Source organism: Protopterus annectens, chromosome 1.part0 (genome assembly GCF_019279795.1).
Source record: "Protopterus annectens isolate FY-2018-M chromosome 1.part0, PAN1.0, whole genome shotgun sequence".
Lineage (NCBI taxonomy): Eukaryota > Metazoa > Chordata > Ceratodontiformes > Protopteridae > Protopterus > Protopterus annectens.
In genome coordinates, this window is record NC_056725.1 from 1,144,813,407 (window position 1) to 1,144,828,139 (window position 14,733).

The 14,733-nt window shown below is 35.0% G+C and overlaps 1 protein-coding gene across 4 annotated transcripts in view; it reads right to left on the reverse strand.

The window, feature by feature from the left end:
- The window catches only part of BVES (blood vessel epicardial substance), a 1,268,883-nt gene that overhangs the window by 584,746 nt on the left and 669,404 nt on the right, over positions 1-14,733 (reverse strand). For all 4 annotated transcript variants that reach the window (XM_044065172.1, XM_044065155.1, XM_044065163.1 and 1 more), the window contains one exon: positions 12,464-12,588. In XM_044065172.1, coding sequence (XP_043921107.1) covers positions 12,464-12,588 — 125 coding nt within the window. The remainder of the gene's footprint in view (positions 1-12,463; positions 12,589-14,733) is intronic.

A 14,733-nucleotide genomic window follows, 5' to 3' on the forward strand; every position in this document is an offset into this window, starting at 1 on the left:
CATAATATGTACAGAAGTCAGATATTAGTAATTTCTTCATTTGTTATTGCCAGGACTTGCAATACCTGTTCTTATTAACGTACAGAGAAAGTTACTTACTAGTTTTTGGATAGCTATTGTGCTCTCAAGTTTAAATCTTAATAGCTTTTACTTAAAATTGTTGATAGTTCCATGTTTTTTATTAACTCTAGATGGAAAACTTTTTAGAATCATAGCTAAACATAAGCTACCTAAAGGCATTACTATTTTCCTACTCCGATAACAATACACTAGGTCTTTTGTTTTAAAATTACTCTCTGATTTGGTTGTACAAAGATAATTACTTCCAATATACATAATTATCACAGGTCTATATTAGATGAACAAAAGTTCATCGAACGCTCACATGAGTGAAATTCCAGGAACTCGAAACTGCAATTGTGGGGGGCTGTACCCCCCCCCGTTAAATATAAATTCCTACTATGAGATCGCACTACAGTGAGGAAAGGGCAAATATTCCCATCTTCACTGTACCGCAATCTCACAATTGCGGTTACGAGTTCTGCAATTTTCGCTCATGTGAGTGTTCGCTAAGATGAACTTTCGCTCATCTAATATAGACTCAGTTATCACAAATAACATATTAGCTTTAATTTCACACACTTTGATATTTCACTACTCAAATCAGTAACAATTCTAAGGAGTAGTCTTTTATTTTTCTCACTTCTTATTACATTCTATACAGTTATTGTAATGGCAGTAGCACAGAACGGACACAGATTACTGTTCTTAGGATGGACGAAGGTGGTTTTGAGGAACTTCTCATTAAACGAGGAATTAAATATTCCATGTTTAGACTTGTAAATAGTTTTAAATGTTTTACAGTTATACTCAGTGTTCATGTTATGTTCATAACAGAATCTTTACTAACACAATCTATAGGAATGTTTTCACATAAATGTTTGTCCTTAAATGTAAATGGACTCAGCAATCCTATAAAGAGTGGAAGCTTAACCCAATATTTGAAAACTAAGAAAGTAGATATTGCATTCTTGCAAGAAACTCATATAATAAAGATTTGAATCGGATGCCTTTTGATGGCTACTCTATACTTGCAAAAGAAGAGGCACCATGATATTATGGAGGAAAACACTACCAGTACCTAAAATAATTGACACGTATTCAGACAAAAATGGCATGTTCTGCATCATTATTATAGAAATAAATAAAAAAAACTAATCACATTAGCCAATACTTATTGGATACCCTGTGTCGGTGCTACAACAGCGAATAAATATCTTGACTTACTTGCTATCAAACCTACGGGAGAAATAATATATGCAGGTGATTTTAACTGTATTCTCTGCAGAAGTGACACTACTAAATGTGATAAGTTTAAGATATCTGCACCTGCTAAAAGATTGAATAACTTCATCAATAATTCAAATATAAGAGATATTTAAGAAAAAATAGAACCCAAATCCCTAAAATACACACATTACTCATACAGATTCGGTACACAAACTACCATCGATAAGGTATTGGTTACAGATTATTTATTCTCAAAAATTCAGGAAGTTTTCATTAGCTCCTGTCCAATGTCCAACCACAATGCTATTTTCTTTAAAGTCCACATGAAATCTAGTCATCTAGTATATTAGCAAAGAATACCAGCATACATTGTTAAGATAACCGGGTTTAAGGCATGGTTACTGAAAGAAATCAAAATATTTCTAGACATAAATGACAATGATAGTACTTCTGAAGTTATTGTCTGGGATGCACTGAAATCTTACATTTTTGGTAAAATCAAAACCTGGTACCTAAACAAAAGGAATGGGATAGTACGCTATCGAGAATACAATCAAAAATTGATGAACTAAAAAGAAATCTAAATAATAAAGACAAACACAAATACAGAATTGAAACCATTAAACCTTGATTACATGGAAATTCTTAATTACAAAGTGGCAATAAATGTAGAAAGAATCAAATTACAGTCTTACTCTGTTAACCCAAAAAGCATGCATAGATTAGCTGTGAAATCAAAAACTTAACCAATGTTAAACATATAAGGGAAATTGTTGATGAAACTAAAAATAAAATTAAAATTGTAACAGATTTAGAAGATATTCTTGAGACTTTCAGAAAACATCATGAAAAATAAATAACACAAATCCAAATATTAATAACAACGTCCCAAAAGATAACTTCTTAAATGAGAACATAGGTAACAAACTATCAATAGAACAGAATACAAAACTTCTCAAACCAATAACATTAAGTGAACTAAAAGAGAGGATTCAAAGCCTTAAGAACAATAAAGCCTCAGGATTAGATGGATTAATAGGAGAAATTTATAAAGCATTCACAGACGATATATTGAAGATACTTTTACAAGCTTTTGAGGAATTCAGAAAAAAGATAAGCTCATTCTCTTCCTGGAAATATGCCATGATTTCCCCTATTCTAAAACAGGGCAAAGACCCCAAAATAGTAACTTGGTATCGTCTCGTTTCACTATTAAATGTGGACTATAACATTTTTACATCAATACTAGCTATCAGATTAAATCAACTGATGCCTAACATAATAGGTGATGATCAAACAGACTTCAACCTAAATAGAAGAGTACAAGACAATGTTATCAGGCTCTTTTCCTTAGTAGATCATGCTAACAAGAAAAAAAAAGCACTATCAATTATTAGCCTAGACTTAAACAAGGCTTTTGACTCTATAAACTGGTCCTATTTATTTAAAGTATTAGAAGTATATAACTTCTCCCCTGACTTTATCGATATAATTAACAGATTATATGTTAACTCAATATCATACATCAAAATCGGCTCTTTTTTATCAGGTCCGCTCAACATTCTAAAAGGAACTAAACATGGCTGCCCACTCTCCCCCTTATCATTTGCCCTATCAGTAGAACCTCTAGCTAAATTCATAAGAGCAAATTCTAATATAAGGGGATTTTCTGTTAGTCCAAGCTACATTTCTAAAATACAAGTCTTTGCAGACGATGTCATGCTAACAATTGGAAATATAGATTCCTCTATAGATCATATAAGAAAATCCCTGCAAGTTTTTGAAGAGGTTTCAGGCCTAATCTTTAATCACACCAAAAACAGAAGCATTATTAATAAATATAAAAGTAAACACTTTACTAAAAAAACACAACAATTTTAACTGGGCAAATAACACCATTAAGTACTTAGGAATATACCTAAATTCAAACTGGAATAACACTTTAAAAACAAATTACAAATACCTATTATCCACAGTTAAGGAATTTTTAAATAGATGGAATAAAATGTATTTCACGATAGAAGAAAGACTGTCATTAATAAAAATGATCATATTACCCAAAATTTTGTTCTACTTCCAAACTTTAATTGCCTCCCAATCCCAAAAGTTAATGAAGCAACTAAATTCTATGTTAATAAATTTCCTGTGGTTTCCTCAAAAGCCATGAATCAGCCATGCTTGGCACTACAGAACTTGGAAAGATGTGGGGAATAGCATTCCCAAATTTAAAACTATGCGAAATCGACCATACTTAATGTGATGAGCCAATAGTTAAACTCCAAATATAGTTCTAATTGGAAAAATATCCATGTAAGTATCTTATTATCTGACATAGACACAAATATTGACAATAATATGTTCTCAGAAAATAAAAAAAAATCTTCCTTGTTGTCAAAGAACATTTCTACAATACCAACAAGAATAAAATTGTCTGGACTCTTTCAACATACCTAAAATAAAAGTAATGGAAGAAAATGGCTTAGTTTTCTGGCACCAGTTTCTCTGCAATAATAATATCCACAAACCATGTTCTCTTATGGCCAGGTATATCATAAGCAAAACTGGTTGAACATACAAATATTTAGAGAATACAGAGTTAATGAATTCAAAATATGTCATATCACCAGCACAACACCTTTACCTAAAATACTTTTTCTTCTTTGTGAAATAAACACTTTGCATGTTAATAATATTCTATCATTGTCAAGTATATATAACTCTTTAAGAACCAATTTGCAAATCCCAGAGGACTCCTCATGGAATTTCACAGAGAGAATAAACAAATCCATTTTTTCAGATAGTGATAAAGAATTAGTACTTAAATCAATTAGTAGCACAACATCATCCCCTTCTTCGAAAATCTTCACTTGGAAATATATCCACAGGAGCTTTATTACCCCACATAAGATGGACTTGATATAAAAAATAATCTTAATAAATGTTGGAGATGTGAGGAAATACTATGTGCAGATTGGGTACACATGTTTCTTATATGTAAAATAATAACTCCATTCTGGATGGAGTTCAGAAATTTCATAAAAGCATTGTAGTCAGACAAGTGTGAAGTATCTGACTCATTATTACTGTTCAATGCACCGATACCAACACATATCCCCAAAATACAGGTGCACCTTCTTTGGTCCTACTTGCAATTGCAAGAAAAATCATTATGTCAAATTGGAAGTGTAAAAAAATCCTATCATTTACAGATTTTTTACTATTAGCTAAACTTGCATGTAATAGGGAGATGCAAACTATTTCAGAAAGAACTACTCAGATAACACTAAGTAACTTGGTTGAAACTTGAAAAACTACTAGATAAAATGTAATCACAACAATGACATTATATCTGTTATGGACATTGTAAATAATTATTGTTCCATGTTATGATGTTATTAAGGCATATATTGTGCATATTCATATATCATATTTCCTGTATTATTTTATTTCATGAAAATCAATAAAAACTGTTTTAAAAAAAAGAAGATTATGGAGTCCCAAGTAGAATTCCTAGGAGACAATGACTCACTTATATCACACATTCTTACTTATTTGGTGATTACAGCAGAACCTTTTTCAAATGTGATCCCACACTTCAGAGGAAATACATAACATAAAACGAAGTAAGGGCTTTGCATCCAGGTCCAAGGAGGTCATAGTGCCAATATGTTTAGCCCTTATCAGACCCATCATTGAGTATAATGCCCCCTTTGGCATGTACATGACTAACGTATGCAACAGCTGGAATACCCAAAATGGTTGCTTACCAGAGTATAAACACATTGTCCTTCACAGACTGCCTTAAAGCTCAATCTCTATATACAGCCTCCTACAGGTTACTAAGAGATGATCTATGCCTGGCATATAAGGCATCCTCCGATCCAGCTCTGATGGACCCTTTGCACATCAGCAAAATGAACAGCATCGGAACTATTACATCCAAGGATTTAAATTTCAATTTTGTTTTTGACATAAATAAGACATGTTGGCAAGACAGATATTGGTCTCACAGGATCCTCATGCTTTGGAACAGGCTCCTCGTCCATGTGAAGGAAAGTTCTTTCATTGCCCTTTTTAAGCATAACTTTGACCAATGTATTTGAAATTCTGTCTGCCTCAATGTAAGTCTTCTTAGCTTTCAGTTTTTCTTTGTTCCAGGAATTCAAAGAATTAGTATAAATCCAAGTGCCACACCTTTCTGTCCTTATTCTCCAAATTATATATATATATATATATATATATATATATATATATATGTGTGTGTGTGTGTGTGTGTGTATGTGTCTGTGAGTAAATATGCATGTATGAGTATGTGTATGTATGGGTAATGCGCATGGTTGTGCGACATTTAATTGGGACCTGATTTGTTGATCCCGTTTTGTCAAGTCCCAATTAGTCACCTACATATGGCAAGAAGAGTTGGACATGACCGCACTGCAATAGCTATCTTTAAGCTTGTACTGAGTTTTGCTAGCTCATGGTTTGTGATTTGCTTGCACAGATTTTTTTTGTATTCTGATGTCGTTTTTTTTCTTAAACAGATGTAGAAGAATCAGAGAAGAAACATAATAAAGTCACATCTTTCAGTAGTCAAACAATAAAATCAAACCGAGAACTACTGTTAATTGGATTATCAAAAAAATCCTAATAAGGCATCAGTCACATTATAATTTCATAACATATACAAAGCTTATAGCCCAGGGGAATAGTGAGAAGCTTAGTAGTCACTGTGATGCCCCACCAGTGGACCGGTAATCAAGGAGCCTCAATCCTCACTACTGGCACAGTGGGGGATGTACACTGACAGGATGACAAGTACATACACAGTACTTCCAGGTGCAGCTTTCTGCATCAAGTGCAATTTCCCTTAAGAGCTTACAGAGACCACAGTCAGTCCAGGGCTGGCTTCTCCCTCTTTCTCTAGATCCCCAATAAGACTCTCCAGTGCTTCCAATCAGTGCTTCATGTCCCTGCCCAAGTAGCTGACACAGAAACACTCTTTGAGGTTTGATTTACACACACACACACACACACACACACACACACACACACACACACACACACACACGGCAATGCTGGCACAGGTCTACTAGCTATGCCCTCTTCTGCCCAGAATATAAGGTAGTTTCTACTGCCACCAGTCACTCCATATCAGCTACTTTAAGGCCCTTAATGAAGGGTGTCCAGTCTTACTGTGCAATGTTACTATCAATACAAATGGTAGTTTGACCAAGAGCAAGGCTATTAAGAGTGGCCTACAGTGACACCAAATAAATATACAAGTACACTCAGAACTTAAATATCTCTACACAGATCAGACACAATGAAAGGTTTAAGCATATAATAATAATAAATAAAATAACAAGACAATATAATATATATATTTACAGTGACATCAGAGTTCACAATCACAGGAAATATTTAAAACAACATTGCAGGACAGTCTCAACTATGATTCACTATAGTCCTGGCTAAATCTAAGAATTACTATACCCTAGTTAACTTACTTAGAGAGCAAAGCAAATGTGAGGTGAGTGGATCTTCTAGCTGATGTTGTCAGGTCAAAGACAGAATACAGAATGCTGCCTCTCTCTCAGAGACTCCTGAAATTAATATCTCAAATATTACTGCTGGGCTAGCTTGCAAAATGGCATCATTGCTTGTCATATGACTCCTAGTTCACAGGCTCAAAACAACCACTGATAGTATCTACCCAAGACAGCAGATCTATGGCAGATTCTGAAAGTCATAAAACAATAAAACACTCCCACATATCAAGCCTAGTAATTATTTCTCCTACAAGATAGCACCCTAGTACAGACATTGTATCTCTTGCTGTCATAAAATAATTTAATTCCAGCTATTTTTCTGAAGTTTTGTTGGAATGAAGTTAACCTCCTGTGTTCCAGTTTCCACTGTTAAAATATATATTTAAACAGTTACAATAGGTTATGTACACTTCTGTTCTCTTCCAGCAGTGCACACTGTGAATACATCTTTAAGCTCAGTACTTTACAAAATACCTTTTTTACACATATCTGTACAAACAAGTTAGATATACACGACATACAGTTCTAATATAGTTGTAACACAAGTATCTTATATGAATCATGTTGATATCCACAAATGGCATATAATTGTTTACAAAATTCCCGATAGCTGGGCTGGCAGTATTTCCCTTTGTCACAGTCACAATACACACAAAAAGCAGTAAGAGACAAATATAAATTATATATAATAATTTTATTTATATATATATATATATATATATATATATATATATATATATATATATGTATATATATATATATATATAAACATATATGTATAACTTTAATTAAGAGAATGCTAATTTCCCTTAGTAAGAAAACTATTTACACATACTCCAGGTATAAATTTACAGTAATCTATTTATTCATCAAGTCTGATTTTGAAAGCTCTGCTTCACACATAGAGGGAATCTGTTCCAGGCACAGGGGATGTGCTGAGACAGGTATCTATTACACCCACTGGTACTTTTAATATGACAATGAAGGTTGAGGACTTTAGAATGGATACTTGGTGTACTGATGGTTTTATGAAACTGAAAAGAGTTATTTCATGGAATGAAATGCTAAACAGAGATCTCCTTGAAATATATCTGAAAATAATTGTTTAAAATATTAATTAAGTCAACTCCCTTAAAAAATAATTCCCTGAGCAGATAATCCTTCTTTCTAATGCATATAATGCTTCTAACAGTGTACAACAGTAAAGCTGGAATTCACAGACATGCATTCTGCACTAGTACAATGCTAAATGACAGGTAATCAGATATAGATTAGGCTAAGCACAGCGCCGACACACTGAGGAAAAGGCTAAATAGCAAAACAGAGCTGCTGTGTTAATGTGAGGAGCAGTGTCATGGCCAAATGGTTCTGTACTCCAAAGCAGATAAAAGACACACATTGTACAAGACAGAAATGGCTAACCAAAGTAACATCAATAAGTGACAGAGAAGCTGGGGTTACAGCACACCTGTGGAGGATGCCACCAAAGGACCAGCAGCCACATAGAAATGGTCATGGCTGAAGAGGGACTCTTTGTATTAGTTCATTTACCATATTTATCAAATAAACAATTAAAAGAATAAGTAGTATAACTAGTATCCTTAATAAAAAGGAAGGGGAGATGTAACAAATTGTGCACCAGTTTAGGTATCAAAGCATGAAGTCTATACTGTGGCTGTTGCTGTAGCTGAAAATGCTGTGACAATCTGTCAGACATGTTTGCAGAAGTATATGCTTTGTAAACTTTTTTTAGAAAAAAATGCAAGAAAGTAAAAGCAGTAGTTGTTACGTTGTTCTACTTGCTGTGTAAAACCTGGAATTATAGTTGTTTTTAGAATGTTGTACAGTACTCGGGTGTCATTATTTCTGTATTAGAACTTATAAAGTTTTAAATAATTTTGGAGTGAAAAAGTAAGTTTTCATTTAGGAGCTAACATTTTACCTTTCACCCGAGTGGTTGCTTTTAGAACTCAAGTTACTTTTTGTTGTGTTCTGCCTAAAACTGTTCTAGTACAGCACTTTAAGGTAGATTGTCAGATTTTGTTGATGGCTGAGGGGATTTATGTTGATACATTGAAGACTCTTAAAAAATACTTTGACAAATTTCAGAGGAAATTTGTTTTTGCAGAAGGAAAGCCCCCTGCACCCCCATTTTTGGGACAACACTGCCCCCAAACTTAGTATATACCAATGTCACACAACAGTGGAGAAATAATAAATCTCTATTGTTGCTGAAAGCTGTTTCTCCAGTTTTTTTTTTTGCTCAATCTGTATTCACAGAAAAAAGTGTTGATCTGTTAACATGGGCCTGTCTGAGGATTTAAATTGGTATTGGTTGTCCACAATATTGTTGTAGCACACTGTCATATTCCTTAGCATTACTTTTTTCCTGTAATATTTTGTATTACTACCTTTTGGTGGCATTTTTGTATTTTTCAGTAAAAAAAAGCCTCCTGACTAACAGTTTACTCTGAAGGAAGCCTGTCTCATGTGTGTGATCATATTTCTATGTGGCATATTTCAGTTAGTGTCAGGGATCTGGAGACTGAGGAAGGGCACCAAAAGCAACTGATAGTCACAATGAAATTTTCGTCTAGGTGCAAGAAATCAAAGTAATCAAACAGGCAGCCCACAAAACACGTGAAACAAGCTTTGCTGAAGAGCAAGATGTACAAACCCACACACCTTTGTATGCATGAAGAACCCTCCTGCAAACAATTCCCTGCTGAAATGTCAGCAATCGAAATGTTCAGTGCAGATAATCCAAAAAAAAAAAAAAAAAGATACAAAACACAAAAGAGTGAATATTGAAAATTGCTGTCCTCCTTTAATCTTATTTTTGCAGGGGGGCAAGTCACCCCTGCACTCCCCCTCATGTGAGAGGCAAGCCTTCCCACACCCCTTGAAGTTATACATACTGTACCAACTCTGAGATCATCAAACCTTGGAGAAAAGAGAATATTCCAATAAACGGCATCGCAGACTTAGTTTGCAAGTTCAATCTTTCTGCCATTTAATCTCCACATTTCAAGACTTGCCCTAGCAGGTTCTGACATTTCAAATGGTTATCTTTGCAAATAGTACCCCTTGAAAACTTAGGACATATAAAGCTGTAAATCTCACAGTTTATAATGATAATGTGAATGCATCAGTGAAGACTTTACTTAAGCTGTGTGATTTATGTTAATACACTAGTTTCAGAAACACATTTTTTGTTTGAAAAATAGTTGATATTGTTATGTTGTGTTTGTCTTTCATATGAGCACTGTATTGTTCTCTTTTTCAGCACCATGGTCATGGCTGAAGAGGGACTCTTTGTATTAGTTCATTTACCATATTTATCAAATAAACAATTAAAAGAATAAGTAGTATAACTAGTATCCTTAATAAAAAGGAAGGGGAGATGTAACAAATTGTGCACCAGTTTAGGTATCAAAGCATGAAGTCTATACTGTGGCTGTTGCTGTAGCTGAAAATGCTGTGACAATCTGTCAGACATGTTTGCAGAAGTATATGCTTTGTAAACTTTTTTTAGAAAAAAATGCAAGAAAGTAAAAGCAGTAGTTGTTACGTTGTTCTACTTGCTGTGTAAAACCTGGAATTATAGTTGTTTTTAGAATGTTGTACAGTACTCGGGTGTCATTATTTCTGTATTAGAACTTATAAAGTTTTAAATAATTTTGGAGTGAAAAAGTAAGTTTTCATTTAGGAGCTAACATTTTACCTTTCACCCGAGTGGTTGCTTTTAGAACTCAAGTTACTTTTTGTTGTGTTCTGCCTAAAATTGTTCTAGTACAGCACTTTAAGGTAGATTGTCAGATTTTGTTGATGGCTGAGGGGATTTATGTTGATACATTGAAGACTCTTAAAAAATACTTTGACAAATTTCAGAGGAAATTTGTTTTTGCAGAAGGAAAGCCCCCTGCACCCCCATTTTTGGGACAACACTGCCCCCAAACTTAGTATATACCAATGTCACACAACAGTGGAGAAATAATAAATCTCTACTGTTGCTGAAAGCTGTTTCTCCAGTTTTTTTTTGCTCAATCTGTATTCACAGAAAAAAGTGTTGATCTGTTAACATGGGCCTGTCTGAGGATTTAAATTGGTATTGGTTGTCCACAATATTGTTGTAGCACACTGTCATATTCCTTAGCATTACTTTTTTCCTGTAATATTTTGTATTACTACCTTTTGGTGGCATTTTTGTATTTTTCAGTAAAAAAAAGCCTCCTGACTAACAGTTTACTCTGAAGGAAGCCTGTCTCATGTGTGTGATCATATTTCTATGTGGCATATTTCAGTTAGTGTCAGGGATCTGGAGACTGAGGAAGGGCACCAAAAGCAACTGATAGTCACAATGAAATTTTCGTCTAGGTGCAAGAAATCAAAGTAATCAAACAGGCAGCCCACAAAACACATGAAACAAGCTTTGCTGAAGAGCAAGATGTACAAACCCACACACCTTTTTATGCATGAAGAACCCTCCTGCAAACAATTCCCTACTGAAATGTCAGCAATCGAAATGTTCAGTGCAGATAATCCAAAAAAAAAAAAAAAGATACAAAACACAAAAGAGTGAATATTGAAAATTGCTGTCCTCCTTTAATCTTATTTTTGCAGGGGGGCAAGTCCCCCCTGCACGCCCCCTCATGTGAGAGGCAAGCCTTCCCACACCCCTTGAAGTTATACATACTGTACCAACTCTGAGATCATCAAATCTTGGAGAAAAGAGAATATTCCAACAAACAGCATCGCAGACTTAGTTTGCAAGTTCAATCTTTATGCCATTTAATCTCCACATTTCAAGACTTGCCCTAGCAGGTTCTGACATTTCAAATGGTTATCTTTGCAAATAGTACCCCTTGAAAACTTAGGACACATAAAGCTGTAAATCTCACAGTTTATAATGATTTAATTGTCAGATTTGAAACACAGCAAATAAAGCACAGCATTCACTGTATTTTTAAAGGTTTCAGGACATTTTCAAGCACAGTTCCAGTCATCAGATCCCTATCCTCCACTGTTTCAGTCTGCTAGGAAGCCACACTGCATAAACCTGGCATAATTGATACACTGGAAAAAATAGCAGCCTGTATATTATTTGGTACACTAAATTCGCTTTTCTTAAATCAGTAGGATATGATTACTAAGAGTGCTAGCATCTCTTAACATAAAACAAAGCTGCACAGGCATTAGAGATAAAACCCTGTACTCCTTGAGCAAAATACTTCTATGGTAACACTATTAACGTGCACTTGCAGGTCCATGCCACAATGTTGAGAACACTGAAGCCACTCCTGGGATATGAAATGAGAGGTATGGGCCTAAAAGAGGGGGTAGCAACAAATAATAGTGCATTTCATACAATAAATATAACAAACAATAAGCTTGTTATTATTGCAAAATTTGTTTTGCTATTCTGACTGCATTTTTATATACATTATTTAAGTGCCAAAATGTAGATTATCATTTGTTTTTATTTATTTTTCTGCACCTCAATCCACTGTGCAGAAGTTTGTCTCCCATCTTGTCTGCCCTTTTGCAGCATGACTGTTACATGAGTAAAAGATAATAATGTCAAACACAACAGCTAATTTTAGACTTTAGAGTTCTATACTTACCGGCCTCTTCTTGTACAATAAGTATATACAATGCATGAAGTTGACGACTAGGAACACAGCATTCCAAACCATTATATCTAAAGCACATCGATACAGTGTTGCCCAGGCGATAAATAGAGCACATCCTGTAAAAAATATATATATACTTGAACGTTTACAAATTTTCCAGCAACTTTGTCAGAGTTCTATATTCTAAAACTAGACTCCTTATCACACAATTTATGTCACATCAAAGCACTTTATAAATCTTATATTAAGCTTGTCATCTATCTGTCTATATATATATATATATATATATATATATATATATATATATATATACGCACACACACTCACACACACAAACACGCACAGACATATATATATATATATATATATATATATATATATATATATATAAAATATATGTAAACACACACATACATACACGAGTGCTCAACAGTTACTACTGCAGTATAGTCCGTCATTATAGCAACCTTTACATAAGTCGAGTTTTTGCCCTTTTTTCAGGTTTGTGTGACCCTAGTATATTGAACTCATTAACACCTATCTTGCATTCCAGAACATTTTCTGAAAAAAAACTTAAAAAGCATAAAATAAACAAAAGTAAATATTTTGTGAACAAAAAAGCTGTTCAAATTGTACAAATAGCAATGTTATCAGTATCAGAAGAATTCTGTATAGTGATAATACTCCATGCATTCATAATTTTTCCACAAATGCTATAACATATGTTATAATGCATACAAACCACAAATTATTGTTCGTTAAATTTTCACAAACTGGCATATCTTAGCAACTATACTACCTAAACATATATTATTAGAACATTTTTGTTAACTAGACATATCCCTGGATTCAAGAAACCTCCGTGTAAGACTTAATATGTCTTACTCAGAGGCTGCAGTTGAACGGTATGATGTCAGCGTGCCATGAATATTCATGAGAAAACGCTGACTCATCCGTAACTCTTACACGGACTGAGTAGGAAATCAGGGGGCGTGTCCGACTGCCGAGCAGTCTAAAAGTCCACGCCCCTGCAAGGTTTTAAAAAGCATAATGTCAACAGACAAGAACGAGTTCGCTCAAATGTACTTGCACCCAACACCACACTCCTTGACACTGTAAACCCCCATCACAGTTATAAAACGTAAAAAATTAATTTTATTTTTTTAATCCCCGATATAGTTGCCCGTATTTGCACTTGTTTGCGCATGTGTGCCCATTGCTTAACCACAGTTAGCAATTGGACATTGAAGAGCATATAAGAACTACTTATGCAAACTAAGCCAAATAGCAATAGTGTAATGGTAGAGCGTACGCACAAAGAGGAGGCATTCACGGTTCGAGTCCCACCACTCCCCTTCTTATTTATGTTTTAAATCATTATTTGAAATAATACCAGACATATATGATTAAAATATTATTAAAAGCAGTGACATGGCCAATGTATCAGTGAACAAAATATATATTTTTAAAGGATCCAGATATATAATAGCCTGCTCTTAAGCAGGGCTTTACCCAGCTAAACAGAGGTGCCCATAGTTGAATAGCGCTTTACCCAGCTAAACAGAGGTGCCCATAGTTTAATAGCGCTTTACCCAGCTAAACAGAGTTGCCCATAGTTTAATAGCACTTTACCCAGCGCAATAGAGTTGCCCAAAGTTTAAAAGCGCTTTACCCAGCGCAATGTGTTTGCGCGGACGTGCGCGCCGCGCCAACCAGGGCACTGTAGGGCAGCAGGGAGCAACGTAGAGTTAAGTTGCTTAAACGCACCCACACCCCCTAGCCTGTCTAGACAGTAATAAAGTAAAAGAATGACAAGGTTCGAACACAGGACCCTGTGCATCATAATCAAAGCACAGAACCACTAAGCCATGACAGCTTAGGAGAAAAAGCCACTATTAACATACATATACTTAGAAATGGTAGATTAACCATTACTAAGCAGGTCTGCAGTCAGCTTAGAATTCTCAAAAATGGCCAATCACAAAAAAGTGCGGGAAATGCAGCATATTTAAGTCCCATAGGTGGGAATACTCACCATAACTGATTGTAGCTCACATTTTCAGTCAGAATGGCAGGTGCAGGAGAGGGGTCACGCTTCCGAGCGCAGCGTTGGGGCATCGAGGAGTCGAAATACATGGTTTGGCTCCTTGTCCACCGTCATGAGTCCAGACTCCTGCAGGGCCAGTTCCAAGGGACGGAATACAAGGCTGAGGCTTGGAACCGGTTAGCTCATGACCTCACCAGTGCCACAGGCGTTCCTC